The sequence below is a fragment of the Lissotriton vulgaris genome, chromosome 8 (assembly GCF_964263255.1).
Source record: "Lissotriton vulgaris chromosome 8, aLisVul1.2, whole genome shotgun sequence".
Classification (NCBI taxonomy): Eukaryota; Metazoa; Chordata; class Amphibia; order Caudata; family Salamandridae; genus Lissotriton; species Lissotriton vulgaris.
Genome location: NC_141696.1, coordinates 622,440,925 through 622,460,380, shown reverse-complemented (window position 1 = coordinate 622,460,380; position 19,456 = coordinate 622,440,925). Strand labels below are relative to the sequence as shown.

Genomic DNA, 19,456 nt, shown 5'->3' with positions numbered 1-19,456 from the left:
TAATCGGTTCAAGTTCCTGAAATGTGTAACGTAACTGATGCTATGTAAACTGCTGTGATAACATGTAACGGAACTGGTGCTATGTAAAGCGCTCTGATAACCTAATCGGTTCAAGTTCGCGCTATAGAAAACTCTAAAAATAAATAAATAAATAAATTTGTGTGGCCGGCACCACCGGTGTCCAACGCAGAGCTGGGCCTGTTCACGGATGCAGCAGACAGCATTGGTTTCGGGGCAATCCTAGGTCCTCGGTGGTGTGGGGTGGAGTGGCCACGGGAGTGGCACGATAGTGGCTTGACCAGGAACATAGCCTTCTTGGAACTATTCCCAATCCTAGTCTCAGTGACCATATGGGCAGAGCAATTCACGAATAGGTCAGTCATATTTTGGTCTGATAACATGGCAGTAGTGGAAGCCATTAACAGACCGAGTGCGACATGTAGGCATGTTCTGAGGTTATTGAAGAGATTGGTGTTGACTTGTTTGAAACTGAACTTGCTGTGCAGCACACATCCCAGGGGTAGACAATCATGCTGCTGATGCTTTGTCTCGTTCCAAGTTGCAGGACTTCCGGAGATATCACCCTGAGGCGGAAGACCGGATGACTGGGTTTCCACCATCACTGTGGAAGATTGGAGCCCCGCACTAGCGGGGTTGGTAGGTGCCTCATTGAGTGAACGCACTCGGAAAGCATATCAGCAGAATTTTTTGTCTTACAGGACGGTGGTTCAGAAGTCGGGTATTGCGGATTGGTTTTCTAATCAGGCAATGTACATATTTCTCCAGGTGCTCAAGGATCAGGGCAGGCCACTCTCTATTACGCCAGGGCCCATGTATCAGCAGTGGGGTTCTTCGCTAGGTTAGCGGGCGCACACGACCATAGTGCATCATTTGTAGTCAGGAAGGCCTTGTTCCGGTGGGCTAAGTTAGAGGGCCCTAAGAGAGACAGTAGATGTCCTTTCGACGTTAGGAACTTAGAGCATTTTGGCAATCCTTCCTAGGATATGCAATTCGGCATTTGAGGGCACGCTTTTCACGGCAATCTACTCTTTAGCCTTTTATGGTGCCTTTCGCCTGGGAGAAATTGTGGGAACTGCAAGGACTGACCTGAATGGGGGGATCCAGTTTGAGGATACCAAGATTGCCGCAGGGGATTTGGTAGTGGTTCTGAGGAAATCTAAAACAGACCAGGCAGGCAAAGGGGCGGTGATCCATCTCAGCCCCACACAGCGGGACCCGTTTGCCCGGTCGCCTGTATGCAGGCATACTTAGTAATCCGTCCTCATAGGAAGGGTCAGGCCTTATTCATCCATGAGCAAGGAGACTGCGTGTCGCAGTATCAGTTTATAGCAGTGTTGCGAAAGGCCTTGGTAGAAGTGGGACTGGGAAATGCGGGTTACTCGTCTCATTCCTTTAGGATAGGGGCAGCGACATTAGCAGCAGGGGCGGGATTGTCTTCATCCGCTGTAAAGAAAGTGGGACGTTGGTCGTCCGAATGTTTTAAACGCTATGTAAGGCCTGAGTTGCTATGACACGTTACTTTGACTATGCCTGACTTTTCTATTTCTTATCCGATTATTAGTATGCCAAGGAAGGTGGTATGGGTGTTGGGACACTCGTTCGTGCCGCGCGTGGCGGTTGCAGCAGAGGCGAGTGCAGAAACCACTGGGCTTGGAGGCTACCGAATTCTTGTGGCAAGGAGTAGGAGGAATGCGCATTCGGCATTTGCGGCGCCTCGTCGAGGATGTGAGAATGCGAGGGACAGAAGTCCCCAGACCTGATCATCATCCATTTGGGAGGCAACGACATGGTAGACCGTGGTCGCCTAGCAGTCAAAGAATCGCTGCTCACAGAATTCGCTTGGCTGGGGAGGACCTTTCCGCAGCCCAGGATCGCATGGTCCTGCATGATCCCACGACAATCTTGGGGCAATGCAGTCCGGGCTATGGCTTTGAATGTTTCAGTCAGGCGTTTAAATGGAGAGTTGGCTAAGTTGTGCTCAGTGAAGGGTCGCTTAGTTCACCTCCCACACGAAATGATTTCCGGAGCGGCAATGTTTCACCAAGATGGAGTTCACTTGTCGGACTTCGGCACGGACACCTGGATCCGAGGAATTTGGTCCTTTGTGCAGAACTTGCTGGAAGGGGGGCAAAATCTTTTGAGAACAGTCTGGCGCTTCGTCCCGCCTCTCTGTTCCATTGGCTAGCTCCATAAATGGAGGCTAGCCATTGGAACAGAGATGCCTCACTCATTCCCCGATCAGATTCGTGAGCGTTCTGGCTTTTTTTTTTTTTTTTTTTTTTTTTTTTTTTTTTTTTCCCTCTCGCTCTCCACCCCTTTGCGATAGTCATTGAGGCGGTTGGTTTTTTTTTGTCTCGCATGTTTATTTCATTTCCAACGTGTGTTTTGCAGGGGTGGGCTGCGCGATTTTACTTTCCTTCATTTGCTACCAGGTAAGCTGCATTTTGTACTATTTTTTTTTTATACCGTTCCCTCCTCCTACTGTCCGTGTGCCGTTCCCGCCCTCCCTCCGTGTGCCCATTAGCCCGCCCCCCCTCCCGCTGTCCGTGTGCTGTGCCGTCGGTCCATGTGCACGATGTGCTTCTTTCCCGACCATTTGATGGTAATGGTTTTGCTGTGCTGTCTCACAGTATGCCTCCTGTACCCCTATCCGTTCTCTGCTTAGACCGTCATCCCGCATCACTCTGTCCCGTGAATTATGCTTTTGACACTCACATGAGCTGGAGGCTTGTGCCTGGTGGGTGTCTGAGGCAATTGGAGCAGGTAGGCGGGGTGACTTTCGTCAGCTCCCCTGCTAAGTGGGCCTCTAGTCATCACGATGGGTCGGCTTGTGTCTGGAATGGACCGGGGGTCTCAGCCCAGCTCCCTCCGCAGAGATCCGCTTCTCTCTAAACGCCCCCTCGTTATAAGCAGCCTCCTTGGCCTCTCTGCTGACGCAGCCATGGTCTCTTTGGCCTCTCTGCCTCTGAGAAAATAAACATGTTCCCACGATGTTTTTAAAACAAGTGAGACTTTTACCTATCACTTTCAAGTCTGATGACCTCGTAATTACATATGTTCGAGGCATGTGGGCTGCTGAATTCATATCTGTGCATAGATCGCCGCCTAGTGTTGGGTCTGGATGATTGCACATTGTTGTCCTGGAAGAGTCTTCGAAGTATCACGAGATAGGTGGCTCCTCCCATGGACTACAGTGCGCATGGGCATCAACTCCATCCCCAGATTGTTTTTAGCCATTGTGGCCAAGATGGAGTGAAACTTAGTGAATGATGACCATGCCATGAAATTATATGTGAACACTGCAGCTGCTACAGGCGCCGGGGAGGAGGGCAGGCGATATGAATGTCAGCAGCCCTACATGCCAAGAACAGATGCATACTGGTAAGTAGCATTTGCAGTTCGAGGCATGTGGGCTGCTGAATTCATATCTGTGCATAGAATACATAGCAGTCCCTCCGTTAGCGGCGGCCGCCCGTGCCAGCTGGAGCAGTTTGGAAAAGTGTCTTGAAAACAGCCTGCCCTACAGCTGCCTGCTGTTTGGAGTGTACGTCTACACAGTAATGCTTGGTAAACGTGTGTGTGGTAGACCACGTGGCTGCTCTACATATGTCCTCTAAGGAAATGTTTCCAAGGAAAGCCATAGAGGCCCCCAACTTTCTGGTGGAGTGGGCTCTTGGCGGAATGCTAAGAGTGCGTTTTGTCTTTGCATAGCAGATTTGAATACATTTCACGATCCACCTAGCAATACCAGCCTTGGAAATAGGGTTACCTTTGTGATGTGATGTGGTGCAAAGGCAACAAAAAGCTGTTTAGTTTTCCTAAAATCCTTGGTCCTATCAATGTAATACATTAGGGCCCGTTTAACGTCAAGGGTGTGGAGCATCCGCTCCGCCAGTGACTCTGGATTCTGAAAGAAAACTGGCAACTCAATGGTTTGGTTGATGTGGAACTGAGACACAACCTTGGGTAAAAATTTAGGGTTTGTGCGGAGGACCACCCTATTAGCATGAACTTGGAAGAAAGGCTCTTGGATTGTGAGGGCTTGCAGTTCACTAACCCTCCGTAGCGATGTAATAGCTACAAGGAAAGCCACTTTCCATGTCAAGAATTGAACCTCGCAGGAATGTAGTGGCTCAAAGGGAGGACCCATCAGTCTTGTAAGAACCACATTGAGGTTCCATTCAGGAGCTGGTGGAGTCCTTGGCGGAATGACTCTTTTGAGGCCTTCCAGAAATGCTTTGATGGCAGGCACCTTGAAGTGTAAGGTGCTGTCTATTTTGGAGGTATGCGGCCATCGCAGACAGGTGAATGCGAATGGAAGTATATGCCAGATTACACTTGTATAGATGGAACAGGTAACAGATGATGTTCTGAATAGAAGTATCTAGTGGATCAATGTTGTGGTTTGCGCAATAGATGACAAACCGCTTCCATTTCGCCGCATAACAGGCTCTAGTAGTGGGCTTCCTAGCCTCCCGAATGATGTCCATGCAATTGGGAGGAAGGTTGAGGTAGCCAAACTCTAGGACTTCAGGAGCCAGATCGCCAGGTTGAGCAGTTGAACAAAATTAATTCAACCTCTCAAATTCAAGAATGACTAACCCGATTTTCGTGCTTTTCAACAAAAACAAGGAGTTTTTATCGCGCAACACGGGGTACCGATTTACGGATTCATTAATTTGGGTTTTGTCTTTTCTGGTCCTCAACATTTATATTAGTAGCATCTATGGTAACTCAGCTGCCTCCACAAACCCCACAAACAGGCTTTTGGGATTAAACAAACCATCACTCCACGTACTCTAAAAGTACCTCTATTGCGACGAAAGGAAAAAAATGCTCACTGTTTTGCTTAAATATTTTGCTAAATTCAAGCCGGCTGCCCTTCAATGCTATTCAGTAAAGAGTGAGTGCACGCGCAGCAGCGGGGTGAGTTATTCCAGCATCTAACGCGTCGGTCTTCTAGAGGGTAAATGAAGCGGCCATCCTTTCTCAAAGCTCAGTGTGACGGACAGTACTAAAGCACATTCATAGACCACCATACCCCCCCCACCCCCGGTACAACGCCACCACCCGCAAGCTGAGACAAATTTAACATTTGGGAGCTCTGGTGCGACCACTATTCTTTATTCTCTGATAACGCACTTCACTCACTATCAGCAGTTTACCAGATACACGGCACCCTTCTGAGGAGGAAGAGATGAGGCAACGAACGGCAATAGGCCAATTCAAACTGTCCGATAACAAAACCACGTTTGAGTGGAAGAAAATGCAAACTCTCCCATATCGGTATAAGTGAATTAGTTTAAGCTTATTAACGGCTTGGCAATCCGTTTAAATTAAACACTGAAATGAAGTGCGTTCTAAATCGTCGTGTTATCTCTTTCTTGGCTCGTTATCTGATCGTCTCAAACTGCAAAGGGGGTGTTATTTCTGACAGAGTTCCCCCAGAAGGACAAACGGCACTGCAGATGAGGAGTGCAAAATCTGGGCGTGCAAGTAAACACTGAAACAGGATAGCTCCCAGCACGAGACGGGCAGGCTGAGAGGAGTCGGCAGGGTGCTGTGTGTGTGTGAGGGGGGAGGCTCTGTGTGTGTGTGTGTGTGTGTGTGTGTGTGTGTGTATATATATATGTGTGTGTATATATATATATATATATATATATATATATATATATATATAATTACCTACTGGCGATAGCCAGTAGGTATATATAGTTAGGATTTTTTTCCTATGGGACTTTTGAAAATTCTATGTCTAATAACTTTGGCGTTTGTGGACGGAATCGGCTGAAATTTTCAGGAAAATGGCACATTTTGTTTCTGAGCAGCTCCTGAAAATTTGGGGGGGGGTTCGTCAAGGGGGGGCCGAGAAAAAAGGGGGGTCCCAAAACGCGTTTTTCCCATGTTCATTTCCATAGGGCGGTTGGACTCACTTTTAGCCCGAACGGCTGAATGGATTTCCACGAAACTTGGCAAAATTGTAGGGACTGTTAGCCCGATGTGCCTTTGCTAGGTCTCAATATATGTGCTTCAGTGGATTTTGAGAAATTAACGTTTAAATCAAGATATATATCTGTAACAGCGCTCCGGGCAGCGCTCCGGTTCGCGAACTTTTCGCGTATCGGAACTTTGTAAAGCGAAGCTGATTGGCTCTCCGGTGTCTGTCAACATTCTAAACAGTCCGGTGCGGCCGCCATCTTGTCTCTCGGTAGGATCGAGAGACAAGAGGAGGCCAAAACAAAGGGGGAAATGAAGGAAAGGGGGCAAGGTAGACCCCTCCTGACCCCCTAGGATTGATGAGGGGGATATTATAGAGCCACGCCGGGCCCAAAAAAAAAAAAAAAAAAATCCGATTTTTTCGCCGTAGAGACGCGTCTTGGTTCGCGAACCGGGCAGCTAACCGGGCAGCTAACCGGGAAGCTAACCGGCAGTGTAACCCCAAAAAAAAAAAAATCAGATTTTTTCGCCGTAGAGACGCGTCTTGGTACGCTAACCGGGCAGCTAACCGGGCAGCTAACCGGGAAGCTAACCGGCAGTGTAACCCAAAAAAAAATAAAAAATCAGATTTTTTCGCCGTAGAGACGCGTCTTGGTACGCGAACCGGGCAGCTAACCGGGCAGCTAACCGGGAAGCTAACCGGCAGTGTAACGGGAGTCTGAGGAGTAGCTGATTGGCTGTCAATATTGTAAACAGTCCGGAGCGGCCGCCATCTTGTCTCTCGGTAGGATCGAGAGACAAGAGGAGGCCAAAACAAAGGGGGAAATGAAGGAAAGAGGGCAAGGTAGACCCCTTCTGACCCCCTAGGATTTATGAGGGGGATATTATAAAGCCACGTGGGGCCAAAAAAAAACAAACAAAAAAATCCGATTTTTTCGCCGTAGAGACGCGTCTTGGTACGCGAACTGGGCAGCTAACCGGGCAGCTACCGGGAAGCTAATCGGCAGTGTAACGGGAGTCTGAGGAGAAGCTGATTGGCTGTTATCATTGTAAACAGTCTGGAGCGGCCGCCATCTTGTCTCTCTGTGGGATCGAGAGACAAGAGGTGGAAAAAAAAAGGTGTAAATGAATGAAAGGGGTAAGGCAGACCCCTCCTGAACCTCTAGGATTGATGAGGGGGCTATTAAAGTTCCCTGGGGGGTGAAAAAAAAAATAAATTGCGATTTTCGCGGTAAAGGTGCTTCCTGGTACGTTAACCGGGCAGCTAACCCGGTGCGTAACGGGAGTCCGACATATTGTGTTTTTTGAACGTTTGTGATATGTGCACGTGTGGATTTTGTCTAATTAAGGTTAAAAAAATATATATATATCTTTAAGCGTGTTCTGGCGCGCTTACGTTTTGGGTTTGGTTTGCGCTGCAGAGACGATACGTCACGGTTATGCGATGCATCATGAGGCGTCTCACGGGCTACGTGATACGTCACTTAATAAAGAATATATTTTACAGCTATAGATATTAGCTTTTAAAAAACCAATGAAATTCACAGAAAAAACCATAGGTTATAGACCATATATAGTTAGGAATTTGCATTTACAAAACCTTGAAAATTCACTGAAAAAACCATAGGTTATAGACCATATATAGTTAGGGATTAGCATTTAAAAAACCTTATTTTATTTGCACAAAACCATTGAAATTCCATATATAGTTAGTTGCACTAACTATATATCGCGGACCCGCAATCCACTGCTAATGATGTCACATATTACATCATTCATGACATGGTCAGTGACATCACTGATGACATCACTGATGACATCTCAAATGACATCACTGATGACATCACTGATGACATCTCAAATGACATCACTGATGACATCACTGACATCTCATTTGACATTACTGATTACATCACTGATGATATCATTTATGTGATAATACATCTTCAGACTCTAATATAACCTTTGATACACTCAGTGTAAACAGGCACTCACAGACTGTCACACATCCATGGAGTTACTCACACACCTATTCAGTCATGCAAAGAATCAATCACATCTCCATTTCCTTAACTATACAGTTATACACACCTTACTTATTCAAACATATACTAACACATATTTACTCTCTTATACAATCCTTGATACAAGTTCACAATGATTCATACAGCCACTCTCACATTCACTGACTCTTATGTTCAGTTATTTATATATGTCAACTCTCACATGGAGTGTGTTTTACATATGTACTTACTTTGACATGTAGAACTGAGATATCCATTCACTCACCAATATACTCATGCACACAGTCAACTGTCCATACAGCTGTTTCTACATGCACTTTTGAACCCATACACCTAGGGAATCAACCGCTCACACATCTATGCACAGAGTTATACACCTCCCAGCCACCCACACACACACTCAGTCTCCCATACAAATACTTGGGCAACCATTCAATAACCCATATAGTTACTGATATAGCTACTGATTTAAACATGCAGCAGTTTACAGAAGAACATAAATATTGATTGCCAAATTAAGACACTTTAATCACTAACCCATGCACTCAGTGAGACACATTTAATCATTCTCTCATACAGTCAGTCATGCACCTACTAAATCCTTCATCCAGACACTTATACATCCACTCATTCTTCAATATGTAAGACATATTTTAACTTTACAGAAACATACAGTCACTGGGTGTTGTCATCAGTGATGTCATCAGTGATGTCATTTGAGATGTCATCAGTGATGTCATCAGTGATGTCACTGACCATGTCATGAATGATGTAATATGTGACATCATTAGCAGTGGATTGCGGGTCCGCGATATATAGTTAGTGCAACTAACTATATATGGAATTTCAATGGTTTTGTGCAAATAAAATAAGGTTTTTTAAATGCTAATCCCTAACTATATATGGTCTATAACCTATGGTTTTTTCAGTGAATTTTCAAGGTTTTGTAAATGCAAATTCCTAACTATATATGGTCTATAACCTATGGTTTTTTCTGTGAATTATATATATATATATATATATATATATATTCAATATTTTGTGATATTTTAAAGTAACACACCCTCCTAACATGAATACGAAGTCGATTAGTGGACGTTAAATCCTTTTTCGTATGTGGAACAATGTTTGATACATACATTCCAAGATGGCGCTCATGTTGCTTGAGGGGTTAGTCCTATGTTGATGTCATTGATTGTAAAAAACTTTTATCAACATGTTGATCTTGAGTCCCATTTGACACACTGACGAAGGCTTATGCCGAAACGCGTCTGTGCAGTTTCCCCCTAATAAATCATACCGTGATTTTCATAATCCCTCCTTGAGTGCTGCATCTTTTCTTGGAAAACACGAAAAGTTTGAGCGCTATATGTGTATGTGTGTGTATGTATGTATATATATATATATATATATCTATCGAAGAACTCGTCAGGGAAACTCCAGCGCTGCCACAATAGTACGCAGATTTGAAAAGACGGAGAGGAACCCAGAAATGGTGCCAAACAAAGTGCGTGTTTATTTCAGCTCAATTTTCGCTCAGCATGCCCGCCATTACGCGTTTCGACAGTATCCACTGTCTTGATCACATGATGTGATCGCAAAGCCACAAGGGAATTATATGCAACATCAATGACACAAAAGGTGGACTAAACGTAACCACCCACAGGTATAAACAACGTTTTTAAAGGGTTTAAGGAAACAAACAGGGGACTATACAAATAATTCATAGCTTTCCTGGTCTTGAATATAACCCACAGTGGGTAAATGAATAATATGATATATGTACAGTTGTGCAACATAGAGCAAATAAATAAATATATATATACAGAAATTCATAAATATATGCATATAAATATGTCATAAAAACATAGTGTTAATTTCATATTTCAAAGACCATGTTTCTTAACCTTTAAAAAAACATATAAATAGTGTGTGTGTGTGTATGTATGTGTATGTATGTATATATATATATACATATATATATATATATATATATATAATATATATATAATTTCGGCGGGATTCGCAACCCCAGTGCGAATTCCGCCTAAATTATTTAATAAGATTTGTTTAGGCTCTGGGTGTTCTTTGGCAGGCCTAGGGGGTCAGGGTGTTTCTACCCTGCCCCATTTTCTTGTTTTTTTAACATCTTTTTTTTCTACTGTTGGCTGCCAACATTTCCTGGTTTGGAGTGTTGGCAGCCAATTAGAATGAAGCTGGTGGTCGGGAGGGTTTGCGAACCCACTGTGGCCATAGATATCAGAACTTTTTTCTTTTTCTAATTTCTCAGGAACTGTTGAACCGATTTACACCATTTAACAAAAATACTCTTTCTGAACCAAGGGCTACCTTTTTGCCAAATTCGGTGTAATTCCATTCAGTAGTTCGGGCAGTAGCTTTGTCTAAAGTGTCCAACGGAAAATAACATGTGGAAAACGTGGAGGACCCCCCTTTTTTTCTCGGTCCCAGCTTGTCGAATCACTCTGAAACTTTCAAGACCGGAGCTGACTGGAGCAGGCCACTAGTTTCGAAAATTTTGCGAGGATTCATCAACCGGCGCCAAAGTTATTGGGAAAACAGACGCTTTTCCTATGGAAAGTAGGTCCGAACTAGAACTACCTACTGGCGACCGCCAATAGGTTTTCTATCTCTTTATCTCTTTCTCTATCTATCTCTCTACTCCAGCCAACACTGGTTTCTTGGTATCTACTGCTTCCTCGGGGCTACGAAAAGTTTGATGTACTTATTTTTTTTTCCTCTCCAATTCATTTTTCACTAAATTCTTAATCTCATAATTGCAAATGCATACTGAGTACAATTTTTGTCAATGAGAGCCATATGCTAGAATAGTAAGTACTCTGTGCACACGTGCAGGCCATATCCTGGTGCTATTCAAGGCTCCTTGTTTCATAAAATTAATCTGGCAAGGTATTTGGTATATGTAAAGCTTTCCCACCGATACGTTTGCATTAAATTAACACAAAACCAATATACAAATGACTATCTTTTACTTTACAGATGAGGTGGAGGGAAGAGAAGAAAAACCAACTGCACCTGACTCTGCTGGCAAACAATCTACCCAAGTTATAGCAGCAAGCATGTCTGCTTTTGATCCCTTAAAAAATCCAGATGAAATCAACAAAAATGTCATGTCCTCCTTTGGAATTGCAGAAGACCAGGTGTCAGGTTAGTTACTCTATGTATATGTACACACTCTCTTGAAGTATTACTGCCTCTGTCTGAACAAAACAGAGATGGTAGTGGAAGAATCAATGCTGCGTAGCCGGTTTCAGTAAATGCTCACTTATAGCAGCTTCAGGTATCTGCATGCTCTATGTTCTGGTAATCTTGTTAATTTTAATTTTTTAAGCATGTAAATCTATCAAATTTCAAGTGCTGGGGAAGTGAAAGTTAGAAATTTGCATGAAGTGCTCCCTCTTCCTCCGTTTTGAGGCTTCTGTGGTTATCTTGGGAATCGGAGCAGCTTGATCCTCTGTCCATCCACCCAACTGGAAACAGTTTGGGTCATAAAATGAGGCGGAAAGACTGTAAATTGTCTCTGGCCGTTTCAGTGTTATTTGAGTTAAATTAAACACTACTGTATTAACGGACTACAGTGATTACCAGCCTGACTATGGGGAAAATCATGCATGTGAATTTATGAAAGATACCAAAGTTGGGATAACTGTAGTTACTGGTATGTAACTTTTTCTTACTTTTGGCTGTGTGCTTCAACATTGCCTAGTGTTCAGTAGTATCAAGTTCTAGAGTTGGTGAGTATAAGGACAGTTCTATGATGGAGAGGAAGAGGTTATTTACGAAAGGGTTTAATAAAAAAGAACTGGACATATAAGACTAAGTGTTAGAACACAGCATCAAAGATAAATATCTTGAGGGTAAAAAATGTAGATTCTCCATTATTGAATCTTTCATAGATTCCCATGCTTGTATCTTCCCCGTCGTCATGGTGGCAGTCTCATTGTAAATTAAATACATTAGCAGTAAAAGAAAAAAGCATTTACAATGCAACAGTTTCGCCTTCGAAAAAGTTAGCTATTGGCATTGTAAATGACAAACCTTTTATTTATGTGTTGGTTTTGAAAAGAGATAAATGGCATTGTCCTTACAATCCCAATAGCGTAATCTCTCGCAAATACGAGACCTATTGTATTTGCCACACACACACCTAGAGCCACACACACACACCTAGAGCCCCACACATACCTAGAGCCACACACACCTAGAGCCCCACACACACCCCCACACACACACACACACATGCGCGCACACACACACACACACACCTAGAGCCACACACACGCACACACCTAGAGCCACACACACGCACACACCTAGAGCCACCAACACACACCTAGAGCCACACACATACACAACTACGCTTGTTTACCTAGAAAATTACAGCGAGGTGAAGGCCAAGATAATTTTTTGCTTAGTATTTGTCCAAAAGTTTGAATACATCAAAAGAGGGTAATTACGAGCCAAACAGTAAATGCAAAGCCAAATTTTGAAGTGTTTTGCCGGAAACTTACTGAAATCAAAACTTTTAGCAACAAAACTATACAGTGTGCTTAGGAGCCAATATGAGGTCTAGTTTCTAAAAGCACAGAGCAGGAATGGGATGTATTTCGGTCATGCAGAATCTTAATATAGCCTGGATACTAACTGTGCAACAAGCTGTATGGCACAGTCCACACATCTCACCTCCCCAGTACATAGATTTTAAGACTATGAATAAGCACATTAGAACCACAACTATTTACAACCAACTATGCACTAAAATATAATTACTGTAGGGAAAGAAAGTGCCTCATGAATAATAGTTGACATTTCCATCTACTACAAGTCAAGCACTCAAGCCTCATTGGCGTATTTTGTTTATATTGAGATGATGTACACAGACCAACTCAAAATGCATCAGATCTTGCTGCTTCTAGTATTGTAAAGAACATGGCAGAATAGTTGCCCTTAATGAAGTGTGGCCAATCGGCAACCAGGCAATAATACCACACATATAGCCATATAAAAAAGCATTATAAACTATATGGTTTTCAAAATAAGTGTCCCGGCGCATCCTCCAGTCAGGAAAGAATTCTTCAGTCATCTTCAGCTTTCACATTCTAACTGTTCCTTGTGGAAATAATCTCTCAAGTCGGCATTCCAAAGAAGGCATACAATACCAAGCGGAACGATTTAGCAGACATGTGTTGAACTGAAGGCCAGCTCAACACGTCTCTTGCCGTCTGCCAAACTAAGATTGAAACCCGATGTGCTGGTGGACTGTGCACTAAATTCTCTGTGAAGGACCGTCGTTTTTCTGTAAGCAGTTTTAAAAAAAACTACACTGGGAGCACTTCCCAACGCTCCTGATCTGCTGCTCGAGAAATACGTCGCCAGTGAATCGCTGCTTCAGGACACTCAGTCCAATGCCTCGCCTCCTCTTTGCAAGCCCTGAGAATCCCTGGGCAAACCTGAGTTTTAAAAGTATTGAACACTCGTTGCCACAGGAACGCTGCACATCCGCAACACGTGCAGGCACTTGGTTAGTTCTGTATTCTTCCTTGGGAACGCTGCCTATCTTGTAGCACTCACTAATCAGGTTAGGGAGTTACTATATGCGATTAGCATGACACATTAGAACATGATTCTGTACCCAGTATTAACTCATGACCTGCCAATTATCTTTAATACGGTCTCGTCCGTTTCTTACTGTGTGAAATATGCGGGTTATGGATTTTTCCTTAACTTGCAGTGGGACTTTGTGAATGACCTCCTGTGAGGTGGACTGCCTGCGTTCTACAGTTAATGCCCTTTGGATTTACAAACAGCATTCAATGAGGAGAAAGCTGTCACCGGTCTAGAAGGCCTAATGCACATCGTGACTGATCAATGCAATACGCATAAAACGCACACCAATGTCCGAAGAGTGACAGGGGTCTTAGCTGGTCTTGAACATCACATATAAACTACCACAGTGATGTAACTCATCAAACAGTTATAAATTATTTCTAGAGTGCCCCGCGCACTGTAGAGTCCTGAAATGTCAATGTGTGTTTATAATGACTTAAAGGCTGTGTTTGTTATTTCTAGAATGACAACATAAGGGGAGGTTACGGAAATCAAGCACACAGCACATGGACTAATTGCCCCTATAGAAGGCTGTGTTTCAAGTAGAAGCATAATATTAGCTTCTACTGTAGCAAAGATGCGAGTGCGGTGTGTCATCCTGTTCCAGTCAATCACAAGGATCGAAACACTGGGATGTGAACTTTCTCATGAGGTCCTGGAACCAGGTGGGGCGTTATTGAGCCTGGTATTACCCCAGACACTTGTTAGACAACATATAAGGAGACAGAAATTGGACATTTGCCAGCACACCGACAGGTTGGGGTGTATTCGGTACCCCTTGCTTTGAAAAGACATAGCTAGCTCAAAGTATCGACTTCAGATGGCTAGGGTGTCAGCTTACACATATGAGAAGAGATGGTATACACCACATATCAATTCATACTGTGACAGGAGCTGGTGCAAGGACCACGCTAGAATAAAATAAACAGGTGGATTCAGTAAGGTCTGTCCTTACACATGCTATTTTCAGAGACCGTTGTTATAATGCACGCTACAAACTCAACCATATTTGGGGGTTTAAAGAAGTGCTGCTGAAAAATCCTTTCTTTGAGCAGACTGCCAGCAGACACCAACTCAGTATGTCAAGTAAGGAGATCGTCCACAATCAATGTTTTCTCAAAACTAGGCCTCCATACAGAGACACCTTTCATTCAGAAGTACCACTAGGAATTAACAGTAGACGAGCCACATGATGTAATAATATCGTACACAAAGTGTTACTGGCCAGTCTGTGTCTAAGTGGACAGAAGAGTGAACACGGAGTCATCTAGCAGATACTCACATTCACATTTATCAAAACTAATTGTATCTAGAACATACGGTGTGCCTGTACATGAGCACCTTAATTTGACATCCCCGTCCACTCAACCACAACCCTCAACTTATACAGCAGGGTTCTAAGCATATGGTGAGAAATGTTCGTCCAGTTACTTAGTTATCCTTTATTGATCTGTTAGCCCTCGAATCCAAATCGGGGGATGCCAGAATATCGTCAATCCCGTTGATCTTCAAATTGTTGGTGATCAGATAGAGCATAGTTCTACACTTGCCTGTATTTTGGAAATGACAATACGGAACTGCTACTGAGAGGGGCAGTAAACTATAGATACGAAAACAAAACTGGATAAACTACTCACACATCACCTACTGAGTTTACATGTTAAAGAGTGCTAGTGAGGACGTACAATTATACAGAGTTGAAGTGCCTTGCAAGCCTCCTCTCACACTGCACAGTACACGCACAAGGCCCCCTCACCTCGGAGCTGCGGCAGTGGGGAGAGCTCCACCACACTGCCCTGACTGTGGAACTTCGACGAGCCTTGGGAGCGCTTCTGGCGCTGCGCCTTGCGCACAGATTTGCGCGTGAATCCGTCCACCTTCTCCGATGCAGAGATAGCCGACATGGCTGCGGCTATGCTAACGGCTCAGTCACCGGCAGGGGGCGACGCTCAAAAGCTGCTGTCCGCCCCGTTCTCTCGGTCACTTCTCGTCCCGCACATGACGCAGGGTACGTTCATGTCCGCCCGAAGGCTGTTGGCTCTGGCACCCTGGAACCTCCTGAACCGACAACGTTTGTCAATGCGGAGTGGCCCACTCCCCCGGGCGTCCACTCCTGCCCTCTCCAGTTAGTCCCCGACCCCTTGCTCAATTCGCAACCACCACAGACAGGGACCAGCGCTCGAGCACACCCCCAACTGACAACACTTCGAGCAGAGCCTGCGATGTAGACATTGAGAGCGGACTAGAGCCCTGTCTGCAGCCACTGCTCTCCCCTGCGAAGGCGCCAACTTTAACGAGTCAATGATCGACAGCAGACGGAAACGAACATTGTCTTAAATTAAATGTAAACTTCAATTAACTAGTTATATTCGTGTATATAACGATCCAACGTTTATACATTTTAAAAGGTTTCACATTTTTAAAATAGATATCTGCCACTTATCAACGCATATTGATGTGTATACATTATCTAAATTCTGTTTGCATCCAGAAAGGCATGACGACAAAAGGGGCGGGACTTAAAAAAAAAAAGGAAACGCCCCCGAATTGCGCCGTGACTAGGAAAGTGATTGACAACCAATCTCTTCCAATGGCTAGCCTCCATTTATGGAGCTAGCCAATGGAAGAGAGAGGCGGGATAAAGCCCCATACCGTAGGATCATAAGATTTCGCCTGCGCGAGCACTGCTGCGCAGTGCTATGGCCAGGCGAAACCTAAAAACTGCCTAGATACCATAGGTAAGCATAGACTTTGGTAGCCCAATATCATCATTGTGATCCAAATGCCAGCCAATGAGACGCCAGCCCTGAAATCACACTCCCCAGCAGAGCCATCATACCTCAGATTTCCAACCGCCTTTGTGTGAGGAGTCTCCCCGAGCTTGCTCAGTTTTGTTTCCTTGATTGAACTTTTGACCTGTACTTGCAGCTTCGGATATAGCTCCTCTTTTGTCTCATCTGCCAGAGGACAAAAAAGAAGCTACTCTAATATTACAGGATGGAGCTAGAGCAGCCTCGGAATCCATAGACCTAGCTATGGATAGATCAGCAGTGGTGGTCAGACAAATGGCAGGAGCCATAGGACATCCCAGACAGGGGTGGCTTTAGGCTATTTTTCAGACCGGAAGTGCAGACTAAAATAGTGGACATGCCCTTGGACAGAAAAAATCTATTTGGCAGTCACTTGGATGATGCTCTGCAAGATATTAGGAAGGATACGGATACAGCGAGCTCCTTAAGTTCACTGCAGCAAGGCAGATTCCATTCCTTTCGGAGCAGAGGATCAAGAGGACACTATCAGCAAAGATCGTCCTACCAATCCAATAGATATCAACCCTACCATCAGCAAGGGTACGGTCAGTATTCAAATTCACAACAATTTCGATCATCAAATTTGTCTTACCAAAAGCAGTCCAGGCGGAAACCTTCAACAAGAGGAAAATTACAGGACACTGCTTGAAGACAGTGACCCTCCCAAGGCGCCAACCACCTTGTCCTTCCACATCCTCCATCAGACCCACTATCTTTCGTCCTATCTCCATCAATGGTTGTCTGTAACATCAGACAGATGGGTGTTAGACCTCATTCGTCAGGGTCACACCCTAGAGTTCCTTTGCAAACCTCCAGATTGTCCTCCTGTTTGCAGAAAGCTGCTACACCTCTCTGCCCTCTGGGCAGAAGTTCGGACCCTTTTGATAAAAGGAGCAATAGAGGAGGTCCCTCTTCAACAGCGAGGGAAAGGATTCTACTCGTTCTTTTCTTGTATGAAAAAAGAAAGCAAACAAATGGAGACCGTTAATGGATCTCAGAGTCTTAAACAAATTCATCAAGAAGCAATCTTTCTGTATGCTATCCCTTCAGGAAAATCTGATGATGCTAAGAAAAGGAGATTACATGACATCATTAGATCTAGTAGATGCGTACTTCCATATTCCAATATACGTACGTCACAGGCGGTATCTCAAATTCGTGGTGGCGTGGCGTCACTACCAGTTCAAACTGTTACCCTTCGGTCCGCGCCAAGATTGTTCACAAAATGCATGGCGCCAGTGGCAGTGTTTCTGAGACAGGAAGGTCATCAGGTTTATCCATATCTGGACGATTGGTTGATAAAGGGCGCAACGTTCAGAGACATTCAGCAACCCCTGGAATGTTGCATGAATCTCTTCCGGTTTCTAGGTTTGCGAATAAACATAGAAAAATCTAATCTAGCGCCATCCCAGTAGATTCCATTTCTTAGAGCGTCCTTAAAAACTAAGGAAACCAAAGCGTATCCTTCGCAGGAACGGATCATAAAAATTCTGAAACTTACCTCACAACTATCGAAGGTTCATTTCAGTAAGAAGGTTCAAATCCTTGTTGGGGATGTCATCCGGTCTCCACTTAGCCCCAAATTGTCGACTTCACTTGCAGCCTCTACAAGAACTTCTGGATCTTCAATGGGTGCAACATCAAGGTTTCTTTGAGGATCGGATTCTCATAAATCCTCGAATAAAAAAAGGCGCTGTCATGGTGGAGAGTAAGACTAAACTTATCAGAAAGGCTAATCTTCGAACCACTATCACCCAGTTATATAATGACACCAGATGCATCATTACAAGGATGGGGAGGAGCGCATCTTCAAGACCTAGAAATCCAGGAATATTGGAACAAACAAGAGGCTCAATTACACATCAACTTATTAGACATAAAGCCAGTGTTCTTGGGCCTTCAAGCCTTTCTCCCCAGAATCCACGATTCTCCAGTTCTTGTCTGAACAGACAGTACAACAATGTTTTATTTAATAAAACTGGGAGGAACAAAATTAAAGCCACTTTCAAAGCAAGCACAAGAAATCTGGAATTGGCTTCTGCTACACCATATCTCTCTCCAAGTTCAACATGTTCCAGGAATACACAACATAATAGCTGATTCGCTAAGCAGATCAGCAAGTGTTTGTCAAGAATGGGAACTGAATCAGGATCACCTCCTTCGAATTTCCTGCTTATGGGGAACTCCAGGTCTGGATTTGTGTTCCAATCGCAACAACAAGTAGTGCAAACAGTTTGCAAGCAGATTCCCTCAGCCAGGGTCTTGGGGGGGGGGGGGGGGGGGGGGAATGCTCTTCAGCTCCATTGGACGGGGATGTTCCCTTATGCATTTCCCCCATTTAGCTGATTCCGAAGGTGCTATGAAAAATGAGATGGGAGCTGTGTCATTTGATTCTAAGACTCCTGGCATGACAGAGACCATTCTGGTTCTCGGACCTTCTCCACATATCAGTAGCTCCCCAGAGTTCAGTTTCCTCTGCTCCAGGATTTGATCTCCATGAACAGGGGACAGGTTCTTCATCCCCCCAGTTGGCCTCGATGAACTTGTCAGCATGGAACCTCATAAGCTCGAATTTCAGTCCTTAAAGATTAATGATGAATGCTGGGATATCTTCTCCCACTCTCGTGCGATTTCTACTAATAAAACTTATGTAGCAAAGTGGAGAAGGTTTAGCCAATAGTGTGACAGTCTCTTCACTCCTTACACGCTTCTCCGGAGCAGGTTCTCCCTGATTTGTTGCTCTAGCCAAGACCGGTTTTTCTTATGCATCAGTCAAAGTACATTTGGCTGCCATTTCAAGGTATCGCAGGAAGCCAGGCCATCCATCTCTTTGGTCAGAGCGAGTGATAAAGGAGTTCTTAAAGGGATTATTCAGAGTTTTCCCTCCGATTAGACGTCCATCAATTCCATGGCTATTGAACACAGTCTTGGCACAACTCATGACCTCACCATTCGAACAGATTCACAAAGCTGAATTGCAGTTTGTATCTTGGAAAGTAGCTCTCCTGCTAGCTCGGG

The 19,456-nt window shown here is 44.3% G+C and overlaps 1 protein-coding gene across 1 annotated transcript in view; it reads left to right on the top strand.

The window, feature by feature from the left end:
* Positions 1 to 19,456, top strand: part of TFG (trafficking from ER to golgi regulator) — a 123,272-nt gene that overhangs the window by 69,902 nt on the left and 33,914 nt on the right. The window contains exon 5 of the mRNA XM_086934502.1: positions 11,001 to 11,168. Coding sequence (XP_086790628.1) covers positions 11,001 to 11,168 — 168 coding nt within the window. The remainder of the gene's footprint in view (positions 1 to 11,000; positions 11,169 to 19,456) is intronic.